Source organism: Salvia hispanica, chromosome 2 (assembly GCF_023119035.1).
Source record: "Salvia hispanica cultivar TCC Black 2014 chromosome 2, UniMelb_Shisp_WGS_1.0, whole genome shotgun sequence".
Lineage (NCBI taxonomy): Eukaryota > Viridiplantae > Streptophyta > Magnoliopsida > Lamiales > Lamiaceae > Salvia > Salvia hispanica.
In genome coordinates, this window is record NC_062966.1 from 10,661,301 (window position 1) to 10,682,376 (window position 21,076).

A 21,076-nucleotide genomic window follows, 5' to 3' on the forward strand; every position below is an offset into this window, starting at 1 on the left:
TCACCAACGACCCAAGTGTTGCATCATCGAGTCACGGTGTCTCAACCGAGTCCGCCCGCCAGGGTGTACCGCACAACGAACATGAACGGTTCCAGGCGTTCATGGACATACACCAGAAGGAGGCCCATCAAGCACTACAACACGATATCATCGAAGAATTGTGGGCAAATAGAAACCGCGCCCACCGCCCTTGAATTTTTTTTTCTTTGAATTTTTTTTTTGATTTTTTTTTTCCATTCGTGTACTTTTTTTTTTTTTTAATTTTCTTCGTTGTAATGTGTACCCGTGTTTAATACAACGAACTTTATTACTATTATTTGTTTTATCTTATAAATTAAATAAGCTAGCTTTATTATATATAAAAATAAAACAATTAAATTAGTGATGATGTAAAAATGAAATGTTGAGTTAGGGAGAAATAAGGGAGAAATAAGGGAGAAACCATTGCAGAGGTTGGCTAAAAGTTGGCTAAAAACTGGGGATAAATTTTGGTGCTGATGTGGCGCTGATGTGGCAGGAGTTAGGGAGAAATAAGGGAGTTTATCCCCAAACCATTGGGAGTGCTCTTATCCCCAAACCATTGGGAGTGCTCTTATAAAGTTATAGTACGCAGGACTGGATATGAAATATAATTTGGAGAAGAGAATATAGAACATCCACAACCGCCGTAGTCCGTATCTTAACTATTCATGGGTCCGATATCACTTTTTATCCTATCACTTACTCCATTTAAGAGATAACATATGCAACCATTTATCCCTTAACCATCACTTCCCTTCATTATTTATGGCCTCATTATTTAATTTCTTCAATTTAAAAAATGCAATTAGTAAAACATACTCACTTTAATAAAACTTTATCAAAAATTGAAATTACATTACAAATTCTGAAATTCATTAAAAATAAAATATTAACATGCGAATTAATTTTAATTAAACAGCCAATTACACATCAATGAATTTTCCTAAATCAATTAGGGGTTTCTAGTTAGTGGCATGATGACTTGGTATGTCCCACTAATTATTATTTGACATGTGGATATAGTAGAATTCTAAATATTTAAATTTTATATGGTATTTAGTTTTTAGGAATGGAATAAAGTTTTATAATATGAAAACTTTCCAAATAAATTATCGGAGTTAAAAACCCATTTACACACTTAAGTAATGCAAATACATCTTACTTTAATTTACTCATTTGCTAAAACGAAAATATGAATCTACCAACTCTTTTTTTCATTTAAATAAAATTTCGTTATGAAAGAAAAATGTTTTCCCTTGGATTGAGACAGAGATAGCAATTTGAGATGGCATGTAGAGATGGGGTGGATGCATGTGTAGAGGGTCATAGGATTGATATGGGGCGGCCCAATCTAACTCAATTTTTATTCTTATTATAATTATAATTATAATTACCTGACACTTTTTTTTATTTTAGGTCATTATGATTTATGAAATGTTTGTTTCGTTTTACTTATGATTTTACTTTAATCATTCTTTTTCAATTTAATCTGCTTTGGAAATGCAGTATACAGACTTTATTACTTCAACGTGTACCACCAGTTTTCCATTCACTAACAGAGAGTGAATATTTCAATATCCTCTCCCCTAGAAAAGTAGTAATAATAATAATAATAATAAATATATTCTAGTGACTACTAACTTTTACTGGGCCTCGGGTCTGTCATATTGGGCCTAGGGTCTGTCATATTGGGCCTAGTAGCCCATTAAAAATGAGGACCGCGTCTTCTGCCCATTCAAATTCTCCTTTTCTTTCCTTCTTTTTCTTTTAGCAATTTCTCCTTTTTCGTTTCTCATCTTCTACATATAATTCTCGAACATTTTTGTTTATAGAATTTCATTCCTAAATGAATTATCTATCCTATCAAACATGCGCTAATGGGAATATAAAGCCATATATTTAGAAAACGAAATCATTGGAATAGAGTAATGAAAACTCGGTGGCCGTAGCAAAAATGACACGAGAAAAGGTTTATTTTTACGTATAAATTTAAAAGTTTACATTCCAATAGATGAAGTGCTCTTCGTCAAATGCAACCTAACACTTTTTAGAAAAGGGGCTAGGGATTAGTTACGAGTAAGCATCACAATTCACATCACCCATTATCAAAAAAACAATAAAATTAAACAGATAAAATGAAATATGGGTTAAATGGTCCACAAAGCAATCCCTAACCATGCTTTTATGCATTGGGTCCATTCAAATCCTAAATGTGATGAGCTTTCCTTCATAAACCAACTCATCCTTTTTTCCCCTTTCCTCCAACATGAGCAAGTGTTTGTTTGTTGGAGTGAACAATTATTTTCAAATATTTTTCGAAATTAATTTTTTTTTCTTTTAATAAATCTTAGGCAGTTGATCACATCATATGGAAATTAGTTAGGGACCATGTCATATTTTATAATTGTCAAAATGAATGGGGTATTTGCAAAAGGAAAATCATTTGGCATCCCTTTTTTCAGGAGGCTTGTTTAAGTAGTCTCTTATTTCTATATTAAAACCCTAACTCTAGATTCATTGTACCATAAAGAAGATTGAACATAAAATAATTTTGTATGAATTTAGAAAAATAAAAAGTTTGGTTTCAAGTTTCAACACTTGGCAAAATCTCCAAAATCTAATCATCTCGATTAAACTTATGATCAACTGAAACTGCATGCATGACTCCACATGGATTGATGATTTGGGAGTTTAATTATGATTTCAATCTCATGATGATTAGATTGAGAGTTGAGTTGATGATCTACAATTTAAAATGGGCCCTTCCACACATGAGGTGCTAAAAAGGAACATCCTCTGAATCTAAGCCCAAAAGCAACTGCTTTTTATTGCCCTAACCAAAACTTTTAATCACTTTGCTTCAAATAATTATAGATTGTCGTTTAATAACCTAATTTATTTAATTAAAATAATATCATTCAACCCTTTACATGTCCTCCCAAACAACCCTTTAATGGTAGTAGCATATATCCAAGAGCTTTCTAGTAGAGTGGGAGTTTAAATCGAGTTAAAGTTTATCTCATTATACTTCCATTTATCCGCTTTTGATACTCATTCATATATAAATATTTCATTTGATTTCAGCCCAAATTTTAGAAATTATTTGGGAGTGTTTAGAGCATCATTGATATTATGCTCTATGTAAAACCTAACGGTATGGGGCATATCAGCATATGTGCTTCAAGGACATGTTATTGGATATCTTATATGCGAATTATATTAAATACTACTACTATGATTAAAAATGAGATACAAGTCAAATTGGGTATAAAAACCAGTCGACTCCCCGACGGCAATCGACATCCCAAATCAAATGTGTTCCTACAAAGGTCTAAAATAACGTAGCTTACCGTGAATTGACACACGATAAAGAATAACAATATAACATGATCTAGTTGAAGAAATTTGGTCACGATTCACTCGCATGTGTGATTATGATTTGTTTTCAATTATGTAGTACTATTTTATTTTTCTTGATTATGTAAGTTTTAGTTATTTTAATGATACTAATATTTTTTTCTTCGTAACTCAATCTCATAGAAATAAATCTATGACTAAGATTTTTTTTATAAAATGATAAAAATAAGTGGGACTCATAGATTGTGTAATAATTTTTTGCGTGTTTAATGGCTGTGTGTAAACTGTAAAGTACTTCCTCCCTTCGCGAATAGGAGTCCCGTTTTTCCATTTTAGTCCGTCTGTGAATAGGAGTCCCGGTTCATTTTTACCATAAATAGTAATAGGGTCTCACCTTCCACTAACTCATTCCACTCACATTTCATTTAAAATTAGAGTAAAGGCCAAAATTGGTCCTGAACATATGGCCATTTTACGTTTTTGGTCCTAAACATTATCTTTTGGATTTTGTGGTCCTGAACATATGGAAATTTGATAATTTTGGTCCTCCATCAACATTTCCGTTAAAAACTAACGGTCAACGGATTTAATCCCGATTTTGACCAAATTAAACTTTTAATTCTGATTTTTTACTCCCTAATTAATTCTCTAATTATTTTAATAAATTAATAATATGAAAAAATAAAAAGAAAATAGTTGACTTGCGCCCTCTCCCTCCTCCACTCCCCCGCCAACCTGACCTCCGCCGCCCTCTCCACCACCGCATTCCTCATCGACTCCGACTCCGGCGACCGCCTCACCTACTCCCCCTTCCTCCAGCGCGCCACCTCCCTCACTTCACTCATCTCCAAAAACGACATCGCTTTCGTCCTCTCCCCGTCCTCTACTTCTCCCTCCTCTCCCTCGGCGTCGCAATCTCTCCTTCCAACCCGCTCTCCTCCGCGCACGAGCTCGCGCAGCAAATCCAGCTCAGCCAACCCTCGATCGCCTTACCAACTACACGAAATCAATCTCCCCTTAAAACGCGGCAAATTCCCAAAAAAACAACAAAAAAAAACCCCAAATTCCTCCTCCATTTGCAACGATGATGCACATGACCTTCTACTGGGGCCGAAGCATCACCATCCTCTTCGATTCATGGCAGACCAATTCCTGGTCGGGCTACTTCCTCTCTCTCTTCGCCCTCTTCCTCTTCGGCGCCTTCTACCAGTACATGGAGGAGCGTTGCCTCCGATTGAAGCTCCTCTCCGTCGCCAAACCCCCTCCTTCCTCCGCCGCCGAGGCTCCTCTCCTCAACAAGCTCGGCGGCCGCCGCTGGGGGCCCTACCAGATCGCCGGAGTGGTTCTCTTTGGAGTCAATTCGGCGATCGGGTACTGCCTGATGCTGGCGGTGATGTCGTTCAATGCGTTGATGAGGCGGTCGCCGGAGTCGTCGTCGATGAGGAATGCGGTGGTGGATAGGGCGGCAGAGGTCAGGTTGGCCGGGGAGTGGAGGAGGGAGATGGCGCAGGTCAACTATTTTCTTTTTTATTTTTTCATATTATTTATTAAAATAATTAGGGAATTAATTAGGGAGTAAAAAATCAGAATTAAAAGTTTAATTTGGTCAAAATCGGGATTAAACCCGTTGACCGTTAGTTTTTAACGAAAATGTTGATGGAGAATCAAAATTGTCAAATTTCCATATGTTCAGGACCACAAAATCCAAAAGATAATGTTTAGGACCAAAAACGTAAAATGGTTATATGTTCAGGATCAATTTTGGCTTTTACTCTTAAAATTAATACTTCATATACAAGTGAGACCCTTATTCCACTAACTTTTTCCCACTTACTTTTCTTAACATTTCTTAAAATTCGTGTCGTCCATAAATGAGACTCCTAATGGCGGACGGAGGGAGTAATGATTAAAAACGTGAATATTGTATTTTAAAATTTTTGTGATCAAGGTTTATGAGATACTTTTATAAATGGGAAGGTTGTGGAATATGAGTCTAAATTTTATAATTATTATTTTTTAATTGTGTGTTAGGGAGTGGGTGTGTTATATTACTAACTTTTTAAGTTATTAACTCAGCTAACTCATCAACACAATGTATTAATAATATTAACATGATGACATTAAAATATCTACACGTAATTATATTGATATTTCAATATACTGTGTTGACATAATTATGTGTAGATATTTTAATGTCATCGTGTTGATATTATTAATACATTTCGTTAATGAGTTAGCAGATTTAACGACTTAAAAAAGTTAGCAATGATTACGCTACGTTAGACATAGAGAGCACTGGCAAATTGAAATATTATGATGGATGGAAGTGGGCCTATTTGTTTGGCAAGAGTCTGCTAAAAATTTTATTTCTTGTTTTTGAATTTTGATGTTTATTTCATTTTTTTATCAAACAACGAAAATAATAAGTCCAAAAATTATGAAACTAGTGCCGTTTTTCACGATTCTTAATCATCAGCTTTTCTTTGGTAATTTTTCTTAGTTTCAGAATTTTTAACACATGTATGTAATATTATTAAATAATAGTAACAATTAAAATTCATGTTGTTATTAAAATATTACTACTAATATATTATCAATTAATAACTAATTAAAATATTTTTTTAAAATTATGTATCATGGTACTTAGTTATAATAATAAGAATAGCACCTATTATAATACTACTCCAGTAATTATTATTACTACTATTATTATTATTATTAATTATTATTGATTTATGATCGTTTATTTGTACTGATAATAGTAATAGGAGTATTAATAAGTAAAAGTAACTTCAAGTGTTCTCCACGTGTCCTTTTTTCCTTCACACCATTCCGCTTTCATTTCTTGTGTTTTTTTCCCTAATAGTTTAGTCTGTTTTCTCTCCCGCCGGCTGCCGCCCGTCGCGTGGTCTTACGCTTTTATTATTTTAATTTACAATAATAATTTTTCTTGTTCTTCAGGTGTAAATTAAGTAGTAGTATTTCATAATCTTCAAATGCCCAACTCCAAGCCTGTTGCCAATTACCAATAATAGTAGTAATAATAAGTTGAAATCACTTATTTATAATAGTAATATCAGCAAGTAAAAATTGCTGGAAGTGTTCAATTATATGCCCGTTTTATGCGGCACATTTATAATCCTTACATACTAGCCAAAAAGTGACAACTAGTAATAAATCTTCATCCAAAATATACAGTACAAAGCATCTTAGTTTGTAGTAAAATATTTATGCGTCTGATCCTATAGGATTATGCATCCAATAATATACCCAAATCAAGCACATATGATATCCTGCTTTTAGTACATGCATCAAACTTTTCTAGTGTTATTTGGCGATAAAATGAGAAATTATATATTTTGTCAAAATAAGAAGCATGATACAAGGAATAAGAGAAGAAAAACAATGTGAATGAAATAGTAATAAGCAAATAATCAATTCATATTCTTTTTAATGGAGTATTTAATTTTGTTGTGGGCGGTTTCTCCTCTTCTTTCAATCTTCTCTCTCTTTAACTTCCCCGCCGTTTCCCTCTTCTTCTCCTTGTTCTCTGTAATCCTTCATCAGATATTAACAACCCAACACTTATTGGTGAAAAAAAAACTATCTTTGCGCCTATGCATACAAGGAACTCTCGTGTATACAACAGCATGCATTCTGATTTTTAAGTTGAAGAAACACACTTAGTTCAATTAGTATTTCTTGGTGAGTCTCTGATTAATGGCGGAAGGAATGTTGCAAATCGACGCGCTTCAAGGCAAGAGCCTCAACGACATGGATTTGGCCTCGAGAAAAGCAGAAGAAGCTTGTATGATACTAACCCTTTTCACTAATCATCTCAATTTTACCATGTTCCTCCAAAATCAATGTCTAGTGATGATCGATCATATTGCTGCATTCTTGAATAACTGAGACATCGTGTTGCAGCATTGAGACGATACGATGCGGCCGGCTGGTTGAGGAAGATGGTGGGAGTGGTTACAGCAAGGGATTTGCCTGATCACCCATCTGAAGAAGATTTTCGACTTGGTCTCCGAAGTGGGATTATACTTTGCACTGCTCTTAACAAGATTCACCCAGCCGCCATTCCAAAAGTAGGCCTTACTTATCTTGCTCTTGAATAATCAATCTCATCTTCTGTTTTCCCACTTTCTATTATTGGATGCTGCAATTTCCTGTAGGTAGTTGAGGCGCCTTCGGGCAGTGTGATTGTTCCGGATGGTGCTGCTCTTTCGGCCTTTCAATATTTTGAAAATGTTAGGAACTTTCTGGATTCTGCAGAGGAATTGGGGATTCCAGTTTTTGAAGCTTCTGATCTGGAACAGGTGCATAGGCCATAGTTATTTATGCTATTGATCTGATTGAACTTTTGCAATGCTTGATTTAATATCTAAACCATTAGGGAGGGAAGAGTTCAAGAATTGTAAACTGTGTGCTGGCCCTGAAGTCTTATTATGAATGGAAGGAAGGGGGTGGGAAAGGAGTGTGGAAATTCTGTGGAACTTGGAAGCCTCATTCGGCATCCAAGCAATTTGTCAGGAAGAGCTCTGATGATCTGTTTGTGAATTCCCTCTCGAGGAACTCATCCGTTGTTGAGCAGAACAGCCAGGGCTTTAATGAAATGGTTGGTATACTTACTGCTCGTCACATTACCTGTTTTTTATGGCGAAGAAGTGACCCTGTGCTTCCATTTTCAGGGTACCTCTGATGCCTTGCATTTGTTTGTTCGTGAGCTTCTTTCTGATAATAAGCAAGAAGATATCCCTATGGTACGTGGTTTTGGAGTACAGAGCAGATGCTACTCGAAACTTATTGGTCACAATGTTTCATCATTCATTGCAAAATGTAACAGTCTTCCATTGTTTCAGTCATCGGCATTTTCTCACTGGTATGGTACGTAGGAGTACATTTTTCTACCTCCGAAAAACTCAAGGAGTTTGTTTTTGCAGGTCATTGGGAGTATGCTAAGCAAAGTTATGGAAGAATTTGAACAACGGTTAGCAAGACAAAATGAACAGGTGGGGCTCATGATTGTTCGTCTAGAGTTTCAATAGAAGCTCTGTTACTTTATACTAGTTTCACAATTCTTTATGCATATGCTATAGAGTAACAATTAACTTAAAGGAGGAAATAAGTTAGTTCTAAGTGCTGTTTTGCATTTGTGGCTACAATAGGCTGAAACAAGTTCAAGATGTGTGGATGTCCCAAGTTCCAACGAGCATCAAGTTGTCGAGGTGTGATGGATTATTGCATCTTAATGATTTTTACTGTACATAAACTCATTGGGGTGTTTACGTATAACAGGTTGGTACAAGTGAGAGAGACATAGATGTTACAAGTTCCTGCCTGAGTTCTGAGGTGAAGTCTAATTAAATGCTGCATCTTAGTGATTTGTGCATTACAAACCTCAAAAAACATGGGCTGAGTTTTCTTGGTTTTATGCAAGACTTCAAACATAATGGAAGACGAGAGTCGGTCCAAGAATGATTTGCGCGATGGAAATCCCAAACCATACGGTTCCAAGCGTCAAGACTTGATTGAATACCATCAAAGAAGCATACAGGTCCTTCAAATGAGAGATTGGCTGTTATAAACAATTCCTAATCTCCAATTTGTTCTCTTTTAATAACATATAGTATTCCACTTTGTAGGAACTCAAAATTACTCTTCACTCAACGAAGGAAGACCTACATTTGCTACACATGAAGTATCAAGAGGAACTCCAATATCTAGGTATCTATTTATAATCTGTTACACCTTATCCTTCATTGAAGCAAACAGAAAGCAATAAGTTAATCTTATTTGATGATAGGTAAACACTTGAATGGTCTTGCTGGTGCCGCTTCTCGATACCAGGAGGTTCTTGAGGAGAATCGCAAACTTTACAATCAAGTGCAGGACCTCAAGGGTAAATTTCAGTTGGTTTGAATATATTGGAAAAGTTTCTAGACATGGTGATACTGGGATTTTGACAGGAAATATAAGGGTATACTGCCGAATACGACCATTTTTGCCACGACAGCCAACAGGTTTGAGTACTGCAGAAGCTCTGGATGGACAGACTATCTCAATAATCAATCCTGCAAAAAAGGGGAAGGGGAAGAAGATGTTCACTTTCAACAAGGTTTTTGGTCCATCTGCCAGCCAAGGTGATTAACCTTTTTTTTCATTTGGATTCATAAATATCTCACAGGTACTAATGTTTCCTGATTTGCAGAAGAAGTATTTTCAGATACACAGCCACTGATTCGTTCTGTGCTTGACGGGTATAATGTTTGCATATTTGCTTATGGCCAAACTGGTTCAGGAAAAACATATACTATGGTAAGAGATTGTTACTTTAGATCTTTCACAGTTGGATTCTATCTAATTCATCTTTTCCTTTAACCTGCAGACTGGACCCCAGGAACTTACACCCGAAAGCTTAGGTGTAAATTACCGAGCTCTGAGTGATTTATTTTTCATCTCACAGCAGAGAAAAGACAGCATGTCATATGATGTCTTTGTCCAGATGATAGAAATCTATAATGAACAAGTTAGAGACCTCCTCGTCTCTGATGGTGTCAATAAAAAATATCCTTGGAGAAAAGTTATGTTATCTTTGTTAATGTTTTTTTTTAAATCTTTGTGAGCTTGGCTTTTTTCCTTAACTCATTACAACATTAGAAATCCGCAACAGCTCCCATAATGGTATCAATGTACCAAATGCAAATATTGTGCCTGTTTCATCAACATCTGATGTCATCAACCTGATGAACATTGGGCTTAAAAATCGTGCAGTTGGTTCCACTTCAATGAATGAGCGAAGTAGTCGTTCTCACAGGCATAATTTCTTACTCTTTTCTTGATTTTGTTTCCCATTGTTGTGATAACGAGTTAAACTGACCATTAATCCATGCATAAGCCTGCAGTTGCGTGACTGTTCATGTTCAAGGAAGAAATCTGACATCTGGGTCGATTACTTGTGGTAGTATGCATCTGGTCGACCTGGCAGGAAGCGAACGAGCTGATAAAACAGATGCAGTCGGCGATAGGTTGAAGGAGTCTCAGCATATTAACCGCTCTCTATCTGCTTTAGGCGACGTGATAGCCTCTCTTGCCCAAAATCAGTCGCACGTCCCTTACAGAAACAGTAAGCTCACGCAGCTGCTCCAAGATTCACTAGGTAAGATTCAGACAGTATCCGAGGCCAGCCTACATCTCTCTAGTCCCTTTTCCTTACTAATATCTGAATCATTCATGTTTTTTTAGGGGGTCAGGCAAAGACTCTAATGTTCATTCACATCAGCCCGGAACCTGATGCTCTTGCAGAGACAATGAGCACGTTGAAGTTTGCTGAACGCGTGTCTACTGTTGAGCTTGGTGCTGCTCGAGCAAACAAAGATAGTCCGGATGTCAGAGAACTAAAAGAACAGGTTTGGCATTGTTTTGTTATTTTCTTTATTATCATATGCATTAATCAATCATCGGCATCCAACTACATGCAGATAGCTAGTCTTAAAGCAGCCTTGTCACGGAAAGAGAGAGGAGAAGATGGAGCCACAAATGGATATTTTACATATTCTCCAGAGCCATCTTGGCAAAGTATAGGAGATGTTGGTAAGGGAGAGGTAGGAAACTCAAACCATGAAACGATGTTTTGCAAAGCAGTTGTTTTACGTTTGTGCATTGTTCACTGCAGGGACAGACTGAGTCCTTAGCAGTATTGAGCATGCATAGCTTTGATGGCGAGGACTTGATGGCTTCTCCAATCAGTTTGGTGTCAACGGAGGAGGACAGAAGTGTCTCTGGTGATTGGGTCGATAAGGTTATGGTGAAGAGCCACTTAGGAGATCAGTCACCAGAGATGTGTAGACGTGATACTTCCAAGGTATATCCAGAACATTCATTGAGCAAAATTGCAGTCCTAAGACGAGACAACAGTTTGGGAAGGAATCAATTTGAGGGTGCAGCAGAATTAGAATACACGGAAGTAGAAGCTAGTGATGAATCAGATTACCAGTGGCAAACAAATGGTGCCAAGCAAAATGGCGGGGGAGGAACAAAAGCCAAAACACCTACTCAAAATCAAAGGCATATGAAAAGCCCTGAAATAAGGTAAATGTGGATATCAATCCAACTTAAATAGCTCAAGTATATGCATGGATGCTTATGGCTTTACTCTCTAGATCCTTTGTCATTCATTTTGTGTTGGTAATTCGTAGGAGCCTGATTCCTCAACCACCAACGAGGAAAGTCGCGAATGGATCTAATTCGCCATCGATGAAAAATGGAAAGAAACCAGTTGTGGTTGACGGGAAACGAAAGCCAGCCTCCACCGTTCGGAAGTGAGAGCCTAATGTATCCATCTTTGCATTCATCGATTGGAATGTGTTAACAAATTGTCATTTGTTCCTGTTTTCCATTTTGCAGTGGTGATTCTTGCTTTTATATGCATATATGTTAGTATTTACTTTTTCTAATCCCATGGATGAGTGTTGGTGCTGTAACACAAGGTTTTTTTTATTTACATATATATTCACTCTTTTGTAATTGTAAATCTTTCACTGTACAAGAAGAGAGGATCATATTGAAAGAAGTTTACACTGTAGTTATTTGCATTGCTTTTCTTCCATTATTACATTGCACTAATAATATTCATACTTTGACATGAACTTCCAAATTATAATGGAAGAATGAATATGATTGAGAGTTGGTCAAATCCAAAAAAAATGGATTTTACAAACTTTAATTAACAGATCCTTATGATTTATGCAGCTATATAAAGGGACAGGTATTGGGCAGCAATCACCAAAACTCAAATTTATCACCACATTGATTGTCACACATGAATTATACCTAATCGATCCGCTACAAGCTATAAATTTATGAAAAATACAAAATATCAATAGAAACTTAAAGAAGTGAAGGTAACTGCAAGAAGGAAACAATATACATTGCCAGATATTAGAAGACATGTCTCGACCTGTTGGAATCAGTTTCACTCATTATTTTGAGATCCTTCTTCCGCCTACATGATGAGACTTGTGTTGACGCACTTCCCTAAAATAATCCTTCACCTGCATGCAAAATAAATGGGACATTGCTTCACCCAGTAATAGAAATGTATAATAAAATCCAAAAACTCTGATCACAAGTATATATGATAACTTACGTAGCTCATCGATAGAAATACTGCTCATACTTTCCCCTGCCTTTATAAGCCGAACCCTTCCTGCAAAATTAGGCAGGTTATTAGACCACAATGAGATTCACAAGAAATGATATGAAAATTCAGGATTGAGCGGTAACATAATACATGCAAAAATATGTACCAATTTTTTATATATTAAGCAGTATTAGATCTTTCACAATGCTTTCAAATTTTCCAACTAAACAAACACTCTTCTGTATAAATGAGACTACATTGTAAATAACAATTCATAATGGTCATCTTTTACTCAAATTATTTGAGTAATTTGATCTGATTGCACTGGCACAACTTCGAGATTTACTATGATTATGAATCTATATTAGTAGTAAAAGAACTTAAATTACGTGAGCCCTAATCATCAATGCTTTATGTTTCAACATGAAGTATAAACTCCTGAACCGAAACACAATGCCAAGAACTAGAATGCAACATATACTCTTAATAAGAGTAGATACATTATACAACAATATAGGTTATTAGTTAGTCGCTTTTGGAAAATGATATGGCTGATGAGGTTTGTTCAACAGATTCTAGATGTAACTGCTTATTTGGAATGGAGATGCTGATCTGGATCAATGAGAAAACTCTTGCTGGAAAAAGTTAGTCCTAGAACAAGAAATGCACACCCAGTTTAAGGGGGCAATGCTTTCAAATAAGTCCACACGTGCTTGACTGATCCACTATGATAAACTACAAGCAGCACAAATTAATATTCACTCTCAGCCACCATAATACACTAAATTGAATATACTACTCCCTCCGTTCCATAGTAATAGGGGCGTTTTTCCATTTCCGTCCATTCCATAGTAATAGAGTCATTTCCCTTTTTAGTAAAAGTCAACACATTTTTCCACACCTACTTTACTCTCTTTTACTTTTTTCTATCTTCATCTCTCTACCTTTTTCATTTTTCACTTTATTCTCTCTTTACTTAACTCACCTAACACAATTTTTCTTAATCTCCGTGCCGAAAAGTTTTGCCTCCATTACTATGGAGCGGAGGGAGTATATGTTTGTGGCATTTTTTATAAGATTCACTGGTTAATTAGTTACTTTGCAATAACTACATATATATGATCTTTCAATCAAATTTCATTTATTCATTACATCTATTTCAATCATTCATTCAAAACCGTACTTCAGTTAGTAAGCATAGAGATTCAAATCCACATACCATCACGACGCACACAAATTTCTGGTATGCTTTTTATGTCTCCATTGATGCTGTCATTGTAGACTCTTGTTTCAATATCACCCTCAACATAAACAGAAGAACTGGAAATGGCTCCATATGTTAGATGGTACTCCAAGAAAAAAATGGAGACTTGAAGTTTAAGTGAAAAAAGAATAAATAATTGATAACTTCTTACTTTTTCACAACTTGTTGCACTGCATAGGCAGCAAGCATAGGGTTGTGAACTGCAATACGATGCCACTGAGCTGGTTTTGGCAAGTCATGAGAACCTATGGTCCGCTGATCAAACATACCTCCAGTTCCTACAGTGAATGTGGTCACAGTTCTACCATTCCTCAAGATCTTTTGGATGGGGGCTTGACCAACTTTTCCACATATAATTGCCTGGTAAAAACAGGAAAACAAAAGATAAAGTATGAGAGCATGTCCTAGTGATTAGTGAAGAAATCTCGATACAAAATATTCAATAAAACAAGCAAATAAACCACACAATTGACGAAGTTCATATTCAAGATGAGAGATTGCATGAATGTATTCCAAAGTTGTTGATTCTGGATTACTCATGCAGATTTTTAATAAAGATCCTCATCAGGTTATAACTCTCACAACTTGAACTAACTTACCTGATCCAGAATCACATGTCAGCCATCTCAAATGAACAATGCAAGACTCAAACCTAGAACTAACAATTTGAACAAAAAGATATCTCAACTGCTGAAGATGATACTCCTATCCTATCTATGAGCTGAAGGTTTCCAGTGAGGTAATGAATCAATAGAATCACAAACATACCCGGTGCACGCCGCGAAAATTCCAGCCTTTCCTGGGATCAACGCCCTGGAGCTGTAACTCCGGCCTCTCAGAAAGAAAATCATCATCCTCAATTTCCGGGGCATGTACACCCTCTTTGTCAGGGGAATTTCCCCAGTTAAATGAGTCAGTCGAGAAGAAAACCTTCGATATCCTGTGTGGACACGCCGCTGTTTTCCAAGCCGAAAAAAAAAAAAAAAAAATCTTTCAATCCCCAAAATTTTTGCGAGGTAACAAAATCACATGCTATTTCGAGTTATTATGCTGAAATATCAATAAAATCCGTCAATGAAGAAAATGAAAAGAAAGCAGGTTTCAATCAGATATACAAGTGGCTGGATAAAAACCTAAACCCATAGCAACAATTTGAGATAACAAACTGCAAATTAATTTTGTGAAAGCAAGAAAGGAACCACAGAGAATGCAGAAGTGGAAATTACCGGTGGAAAAATTAGGAAGGCGGAGAAGATTGCGGAATTTAGGGGCGAGTGAAGTCATGGGCGTTGAGACTGAGTGATGAAGTGAGGTTTAAGAGACCAGCCATCCGACGCAAGGGTTTTAAGAACCATATTCAAATAAACAAAAAATTAGTATTCACAAATACACATAGAAATCATACAAAACTTTTATTAATGTTTTAAGTTAATAAATTTCGTCCCAATTTCTTAGTTTTCATTTGGCATGTTTGTATCAATTTAATATATTAATAATTTTTGTTATAACTTATGCAAACTCAAAATTTTAGTGAAACATTAATATTTACTCCCTCTGTATTTAAAAAATAAAACATTTGAAACGGCACGAGTTTTAATCCACAATTGGTAGTAAGTGAGAAGAATTGGTAAAGTAAGAAGGAGAAAAAGAAAAAACAAGTAAAGAAAGAGAGAGGAAGAGAAAAAGTAGTGAAAATAGAGTTATTGTGAGTTTCATGTCCTAAAATAGAAAGATTCTAAAGATTTTATTTGTAAGGAATGACCCAAAATAGAAATAATTGCTATTTAAAAAACAGAAGGATTCTATTAAGTTGCTAACTACTACTATCAGTTCTAGTTCATTCAATCTTTAAAAAAAAGGTCAAGATCAATTTTCACGCGATATCAACTAGCAGTTACAGCAATATCTATCGCGTATACTCGATATCAACTAGCTGTTTAATAATCTCAATTAGGGGTATTAATGGAAATTTAATTTTATTAGTTATTAGATCATCTAGTTATTAGAACATCTCCAGCAAGGAAAGGCAAATGAAAGATGTATATCATCTATTTACATTCTCAAAAAGTGAAATATACCATTCCAAAAAGTAATACTAAAGGTAATTTTATAAGGATTCTAATAAGATCTTAATTGCATACGTTTTAATGATAAAATTTAAATATTTTATTTGAATTTTCAATATTTTCGCATGTCAGCACATAGTACATATAATGTCAATTATATTCATGTTCAATGTCAATGAAATTTAGGTGACATATTCAAGACATTTAGTTGACATTAAAAATGTTATTATTGACATTGTGACGAGAATTAGGGCATCCGCAGCGGCATCCCGCTGCGGTCTCGGTCTCGTCCCGACGAGACAAGACCGCAGCGAGATGTCGCTGCAAGCATCTCGTCTCGTCGCGTGTCTCGGTCGGGAGGGAGGGACGATTGGCCATCTCGCCATGCGCCAGCGCCACGTGGTGAGCTCTGGCGCGCAGCGTGATGCCCACTCGCCGCCCCGTGAGTGAGCGTCGTTTTTTGCTATTTTTAATTATTTTTTTTAAATCTGAAATAAAAATAAAAAATAAAATTCACCCTTCTTTCCTGCCCGTTTATTTTACCGTTTTTTTTATTTATTTATTTTTTCTTTTTTCTCACATTCATCTATAAATAACCCCCCACCATTTTCTTTTTCCACACACAAACACTACACTCTCTTTCCACACACAAATACAAACACCATCTCTCTTTTCTCTCCAATTTGTGCAAAAATGCCCGGTGGTGACGAAAGCTCCGGTGGCGATGGCGGCTACGACTTGAATGTGTTTGGCAGCTGGGAGGGCATGATGAACGTTTTGGGTGCTTCCGGTTTCGGTTCGTCGCCGAGCACCCAAGGCTCGTCGACACCGGCATACCAAACACCATCTTTTCCAGTTGATGCATACTATCGTGCCTCCACCGCGAGGCATGGGTAAACACAAGGATTATCTCAAATTAGGGAGGATGTTCCGGAGGAACACACTCCAGAAGCGGTGGAGGACCTTGATGAGGACGGCAGCCGTCATCCCTACTCACAAGCGGAGACAATGGCGATTTTCGACACGTGGATCAGCACGTCAAACGATCTCATCCTCGGGAATCAAATAAACTGCAAGGCTTTTTTGGGAAAAGGTCATCGCGGTATACAACCGAACAAGGCCTAGCGGGACCTTCAGCCGCAACCTGAAGATTCTTCGCGCTCATTTTGAGCGAGCCGACAGAGATGTCAAAAAATTTTGTGGGATCTACAGAAGGGAACGGGCAATACCAAAGCGGAGCCAGTGGAGCCGACATTCTGAGAGCGGCTTTGCGGATGTTTAAATCCGACACCGGCAAAGATTCCAAACATCCCGATGTTTGGCAGTCGGTGCAACATCTTGATAGGTGGGTTGGCGGTGTCGATTCCGCAGCGGGCTCGAGGTCGAAACGCACGAAGCATACGGCGGGTGGCCAATACTCGTCTAGTGAGGGCGGGGAAGGCGGGGAAGGCAACGCCTCACAAGTGGTTGAGTTCTAGACATCCGATGAAGGGGGCTTCTCCGATTCACGACGTCGGTGATACGCTCAAATTTTGCACTGTTTTAAGGCCACTATTTGGTCCGTTTTTAATGTCAAAGTCGCATTACATGTCCATTATTTGCATATTTTATCTATTTTGGTATTTTGACGTGTTTTGTGATTAATGTGCAAAATAGAGCTAAAAAGGGGCATAAAAACGACAAAGTTTGGAAGCTGGAACTGAAGTGCAACGCGGCGGTCGCCGCAACCTGTCCAGAGCGTTCTGGAGCTGTCCGACGGCCCGCCACGAAAATGTGGCGCACGATAGCTGTGTTCAAACTCAATTTTCCTGTGATCCTGAAGTCCGATCAGGGCGTTCTACATGTCATTCTCTTCATCTTCGAAAGAGCTTCGCGTTGGTACTAAGATCATCTCAATCGGAGTTCATTGGAGAAAGTTATGGTCGTTCTACCAAAGTTGCACAAAACTATCAAGTGCAGAATTCTAGTCGGAAATTTAAAGAATGAACGAAGATATTACCTTGTGAAGCCAAATCTTTTCCTTCTACTATGGGGCACGAAAATTCCATCTTTACTATTGCTTGGAGGAAATTTTTACCAAATTTTAATCCTTTTCAAGCCTATATATAATTCATAGAATTCACCTTTCCATAGCCCCCCAAAAAGGGGAGCTTTCATAGCTCCTCCTCCAACCCTAATTCTTCATCATCTTTTTGCCAATTACTTCCATAGCATAAATTTGAGAGTTCTTCGTTGTGCAAGGGGTTGGAGAAAGAAGCAAGAAATCATCAAAGAGCTACAAGGATTCAACCTTTGGGTTTTATTTGCTTTAGCACTTATGTTTATTTTGTCTTCACTTCAATATATGTTTTTAGCTTATTCCACCATGTTTTACTAAATTCATAGGATTCCTTGGATGTGTTAGTAACTTTTATTGGTTTATACAATTCCTTTTCTATTTAATATCCGTTTTATTTTTACTTTGTTTCAAGTTAATCTGGAAGCTTCATGATTGAGTGTCACAATCGTGCATGATCAAATATAACTTGCTTCATAACTGTGAGAGAGTTCTAGCGAGGTAGGTCTACTTAGTAGACACTACAATTAGCTTCCCTTAAAACGACACTGTTAATTGAGAGTGGAGAGTTTTAAGGGTCTTAGGAGCTTTTGGGAGTTACATATTTAGGATTGACAACCCTAATGTTAGTAACCAACGTTTGCATCGCATGAGCATAAACTAGGTGACTCGTCCTATCAAAGTATTAACTGTGCTAGGGTATTGTAGTTGGACTTTGTATAACCATAACTGTGAACGCACATCCATGGAATTCTGTTATCTCTCATACTTTATTTTTGTGATTTAATTGCATTTAATTGTTTTCTTGCTTTTAATTGTTTTTACTTTCAAAAATCCAAAATTCTCTTGTTTCTCTAGATAGTATTTGACGCTTAGTACATAATAGTCAGTTGCAATTACATTCCACATGTTCGATATCCCGGTACTGACCTTTAGCTATATTATTCCTACTCTGTATACTTGCAGGTATTAATAGTGCTAAAAAATAGTGCATCAAGTTTTTGGCAAGGGGCCAAGGCGGCGAAGGCGGCTAGAGGGAAGGGGAGGGGGAGGAGCCGAGGCGAATCAAGCCTGGCGGGCTCGGGATCGGGCTCAGGCTCGAGCATCCAAAGGCAGTCTAACACCCTAATGTCTATGTACTTCACCGCCACGATGGCTGACACGGCCCGCATGACGCCTCCCCAATATGAAGCCCATCTTGCCGGAATTGAGTATCTGGCAAATCAACTCGGTATTCTGCCTCCACCTAGCTTGAGGGAACGGCCACCGCCTTCGGGGGATGATTCGCCGGCGGAGTAGTTTTTATAATTTAATTTAGAGTATTTTAAATTATATATTTTTATTTTTTTTAGGATTTTAATTATGTATTTTTTTAATAGTTTTTTTAGGATTTTAAATTGTAATTTTATTTTATTTAATGAAGTGTATTTTTATTAATTGAATTTGTTGGAAATAAAAATAAAAAATTAAATTGAATGAATAGTTAAGAGATGAGATGGTTAAGAGATGGATGGATGTAGGTATTGTCTCTTAGTTAAGAGATGGGGTAAAAAGTACAGTCGGACGCATAAATAGTGAAGGGATGAGACGGTACTGAGACACTGATGCTGATGGCCTTATGAAAACTGTCATATATAATGAAAGACGAAAAGGACTTTTTCGAATTAATTAATATCTGAATTTCAACGTGGCACCACTAGATCTATTAGATCTAATGGATAGGATTTAATTAGTAGTAGTAGTTAGCAATTATTAAATATAGTACTAGTTAACCATTGATCACGTCCATGTGATATAATTACTTCTAAGTAACTCAATATAATAATTATACAATTTTTAAATGAATATATTCTGTGAATCAAATATCATTTTAAAGTATACACATGACTCAGAAATAATCATAATGTGTCAGAATTCTTAATTGATTAGCAATTCAACTTGCACAATTTGTCACCCTTTTAAAAGATTGGCCCAGATAAAGACTAATTACGCCATTAATTGCTACTTACATGTATTAATATACTAAAATAAACATGGTTAGATTTTTTTTTAATTAGAATAGTATTAATAAAGTAAATTATTGTAGGTAAATTGTAGCGCTCATGAAATGTGAGAGCATGTGAGAGTATAACTATTAATTTCTGACATGACATGATAATTCGACATGAACATACATGAAATTAATGAGTTTGGGTCATATTGAGTTCATATTCTTATTGGATCGACACGTTAGGAATCAACGTATTTTGGATTGGGTTCGGGTAACTCATTCAAATTAACATTGTTATTGTAATTAGTTTATTCTTTTTAAAAAAACATATACTTTAGTTTATTCTTTAGATTCATGTAAATCAGGTTTTAATATTGTAAACTAAGTTTGTGTTATTATTGCAATGTCGTCTTGTCAATCCATGTTGTATCATGTTATTAACAGCTCTGTGTCGTGTGCGGATCATATTCGGATTTGAAGGATAGCTGGTCAGATTCGCGTTTGAGTTAAGAGTTTCATTAATAGATTGATTTCAAGTTAAACCTTATTATCAGATTGACAAATTAACTATCTAAACCATCGTGTGATTTGTCAGCCGAATGTGAAAGTAGTTGTTGGCGTTATCCGCTGTAAATCTATACATAGTCAACTTTTTTTGTTTGTCATACTTCAAAATTGGAAATGAATTAACAAAGTTTGATCATTTTCAGAAATTTTGAAATTCAAATTTTATACAAATCTAAAGTGACCTGACATCGAAATTTTTACACGTGATATACCATATTTTATCCGAAAATAGTGTAAAGGTTGGCATAATCTTTGGAATTCATATTTTCTCTCAATCTATTACATGTATGTATTTTTATCTTTTTTTATTTTATTAATAAAAGCGAAAATTACACGTGACAAATTATAGACCACACGTTTTCTAAAATCTTATGGCCTTAAATTAGTTGTAATTAACAATTAAATGATGAGTTCGCAATTGATCACTCCCCATTGCGAGACTGTGCATATATAAACAAATGTTCGATAAAAAAATCGAGTACATTTGAATGTTCTATCTATTTATTAGTCTCATTTTTTTGTGATATATATATCATAGTCATTTGTGTTAGTAAAACATAATTCAAATAGGTAGTAATAGTATCCACTGGAAGTCAAACAAATTTGA

General features: G+C 36.3%; 3 protein-coding genes across 3 annotated transcripts; 2 read left to right on the forward strand and 1 right to left on the reverse strand.

Moving 5' to 3' along the window:
* The first annotated feature begins 4,422 nt into the window (after nt 1-4,422).
* On the forward strand, nt 4,423-5,156 carry LOC125206260 (copper transporter 5.1-like). The gene is made up of 2 exons (XM_048105540.1): nt 4,423-4,854; nt 5,132-5,156. Exons 1-2 carry the CDS (start codon nt 4,463-4,465, stop codon nt 5,154-5,156), a joined length of 417 nt encoding a protein of 138 aa, XP_047961497.1. The 5' UTR covers nt 4,423-4,462.
* Nucleotides 5,157-7,152: 1,996 nt separating this feature from the next.
* Nucleotides 7,153-11,950, forward strand: LOC125206261 (kinesin-like protein KIN-14G). The gene is made up of 20 exons (XM_048105541.1): nt 7,153-7,186; nt 7,306-7,472; nt 7,560-7,703; nt 7,781-8,002; nt 8,076-8,147; nt 8,328-8,396; nt 8,553-8,612; nt 8,683-8,736; nt 8,825-8,941; nt 9,030-9,111; nt 9,191-9,286; nt 9,354-9,527; nt 9,596-9,702; nt 9,773-9,938; nt 10,045-10,201; nt 10,290-10,543; nt 10,630-10,793; nt 10,866-10,988; nt 11,060-11,475; nt 11,583-11,950. Exons 1-20 carry the CDS (start codon nt 7,153-7,155, stop codon nt 11,707-11,709), a joined length of 2,805 nt encoding a protein of 934 aa, XP_047961498.1. The 3' UTR covers nt 11,710-11,950.
* Nucleotides 11,951-12,154: 204 nt separating this feature from the next.
* LOC125204585 (single-stranded DNA-binding protein, mitochondrial-like) lies at nt 12,155-15,136 on the reverse strand. The gene is made up of 6 exons (XM_048103273.1): nt 15,017-15,136; nt 14,559-14,746; nt 13,942-14,150; nt 13,746-13,846; nt 12,533-12,592; nt 12,155-12,437 (listed from the first exon to the last, which is right to left on the reverse strand). Exons 1-6 carry the CDS (start codon nt 15,072-15,074, stop codon nt 12,421-12,423), a joined length of 633 nt encoding a protein of 210 aa, XP_047959230.1. The 5' UTR covers nt 15,075-15,136; the 3' UTR covers nt 12,155-12,420.
* Between the last annotated feature and the right edge of the window lie 5,940 nt (nt 15,137-21,076).

Excerpts from the sequence above, each read along its gene's own strand:
- LOC125206260 (XM_048105540.1), top strand. The coding sequence starts at position 4,463 with ATGATGCACATGACCTTCTACTGGGGCCGAAGCATCACCATCCTCTTC. Across the intron at positions 4,855-5,131 it reads GATAGGGCGGCAGAGGTCAG|GATCAATTTTGGCTTTTACT; the intron begins GTTGGCCGGGGA and ends TTATATGTTCAG.
- LOC125206261 (XM_048105541.1), top strand. The coding sequence starts at position 7,153 with ATGGATTTGGCCTCGAGAAAAGCAGAAGAAGCTT. Across the intron at positions 7,704-7,780 it reads AAGCTTCTGATCTGGAACAG|GGAGGGAAGAGTTCAAGAAT; the intron begins GTGCATAGGCCA and ends CTAAACCATTAG. Across the intron at positions 8,737-8,824 it reads GTTCCTGCCTGAGTTCTGAG|ACTTCAAACATAATGGAAGA; the intron begins GTGAAGTCTAAT and ends GTTTTATGCAAG.
- LOC125204585 (XM_048103273.1), bottom strand. The coding sequence starts at position 15,074 with ATGACTTCACTCGCCCCTAAATTCCGCAATCTTCTCCGCCTTCCTAAT. Across the intron at positions 14,151-14,558 it reads ATTTTCGCGGCGTGCACCGG|GCAATTATATGTGGAAAAGT; the intron begins GTATGTTTGTGA and ends TGTTTTTACCAG. Across the intron at positions 13,847-13,941 it reads GTGCAACAAGTTGTGAAAAA|TTCTTCTGTTTATGTTGAGG; the intron begins GTAAGAAGTTAT and ends AGCCATTTCCAG.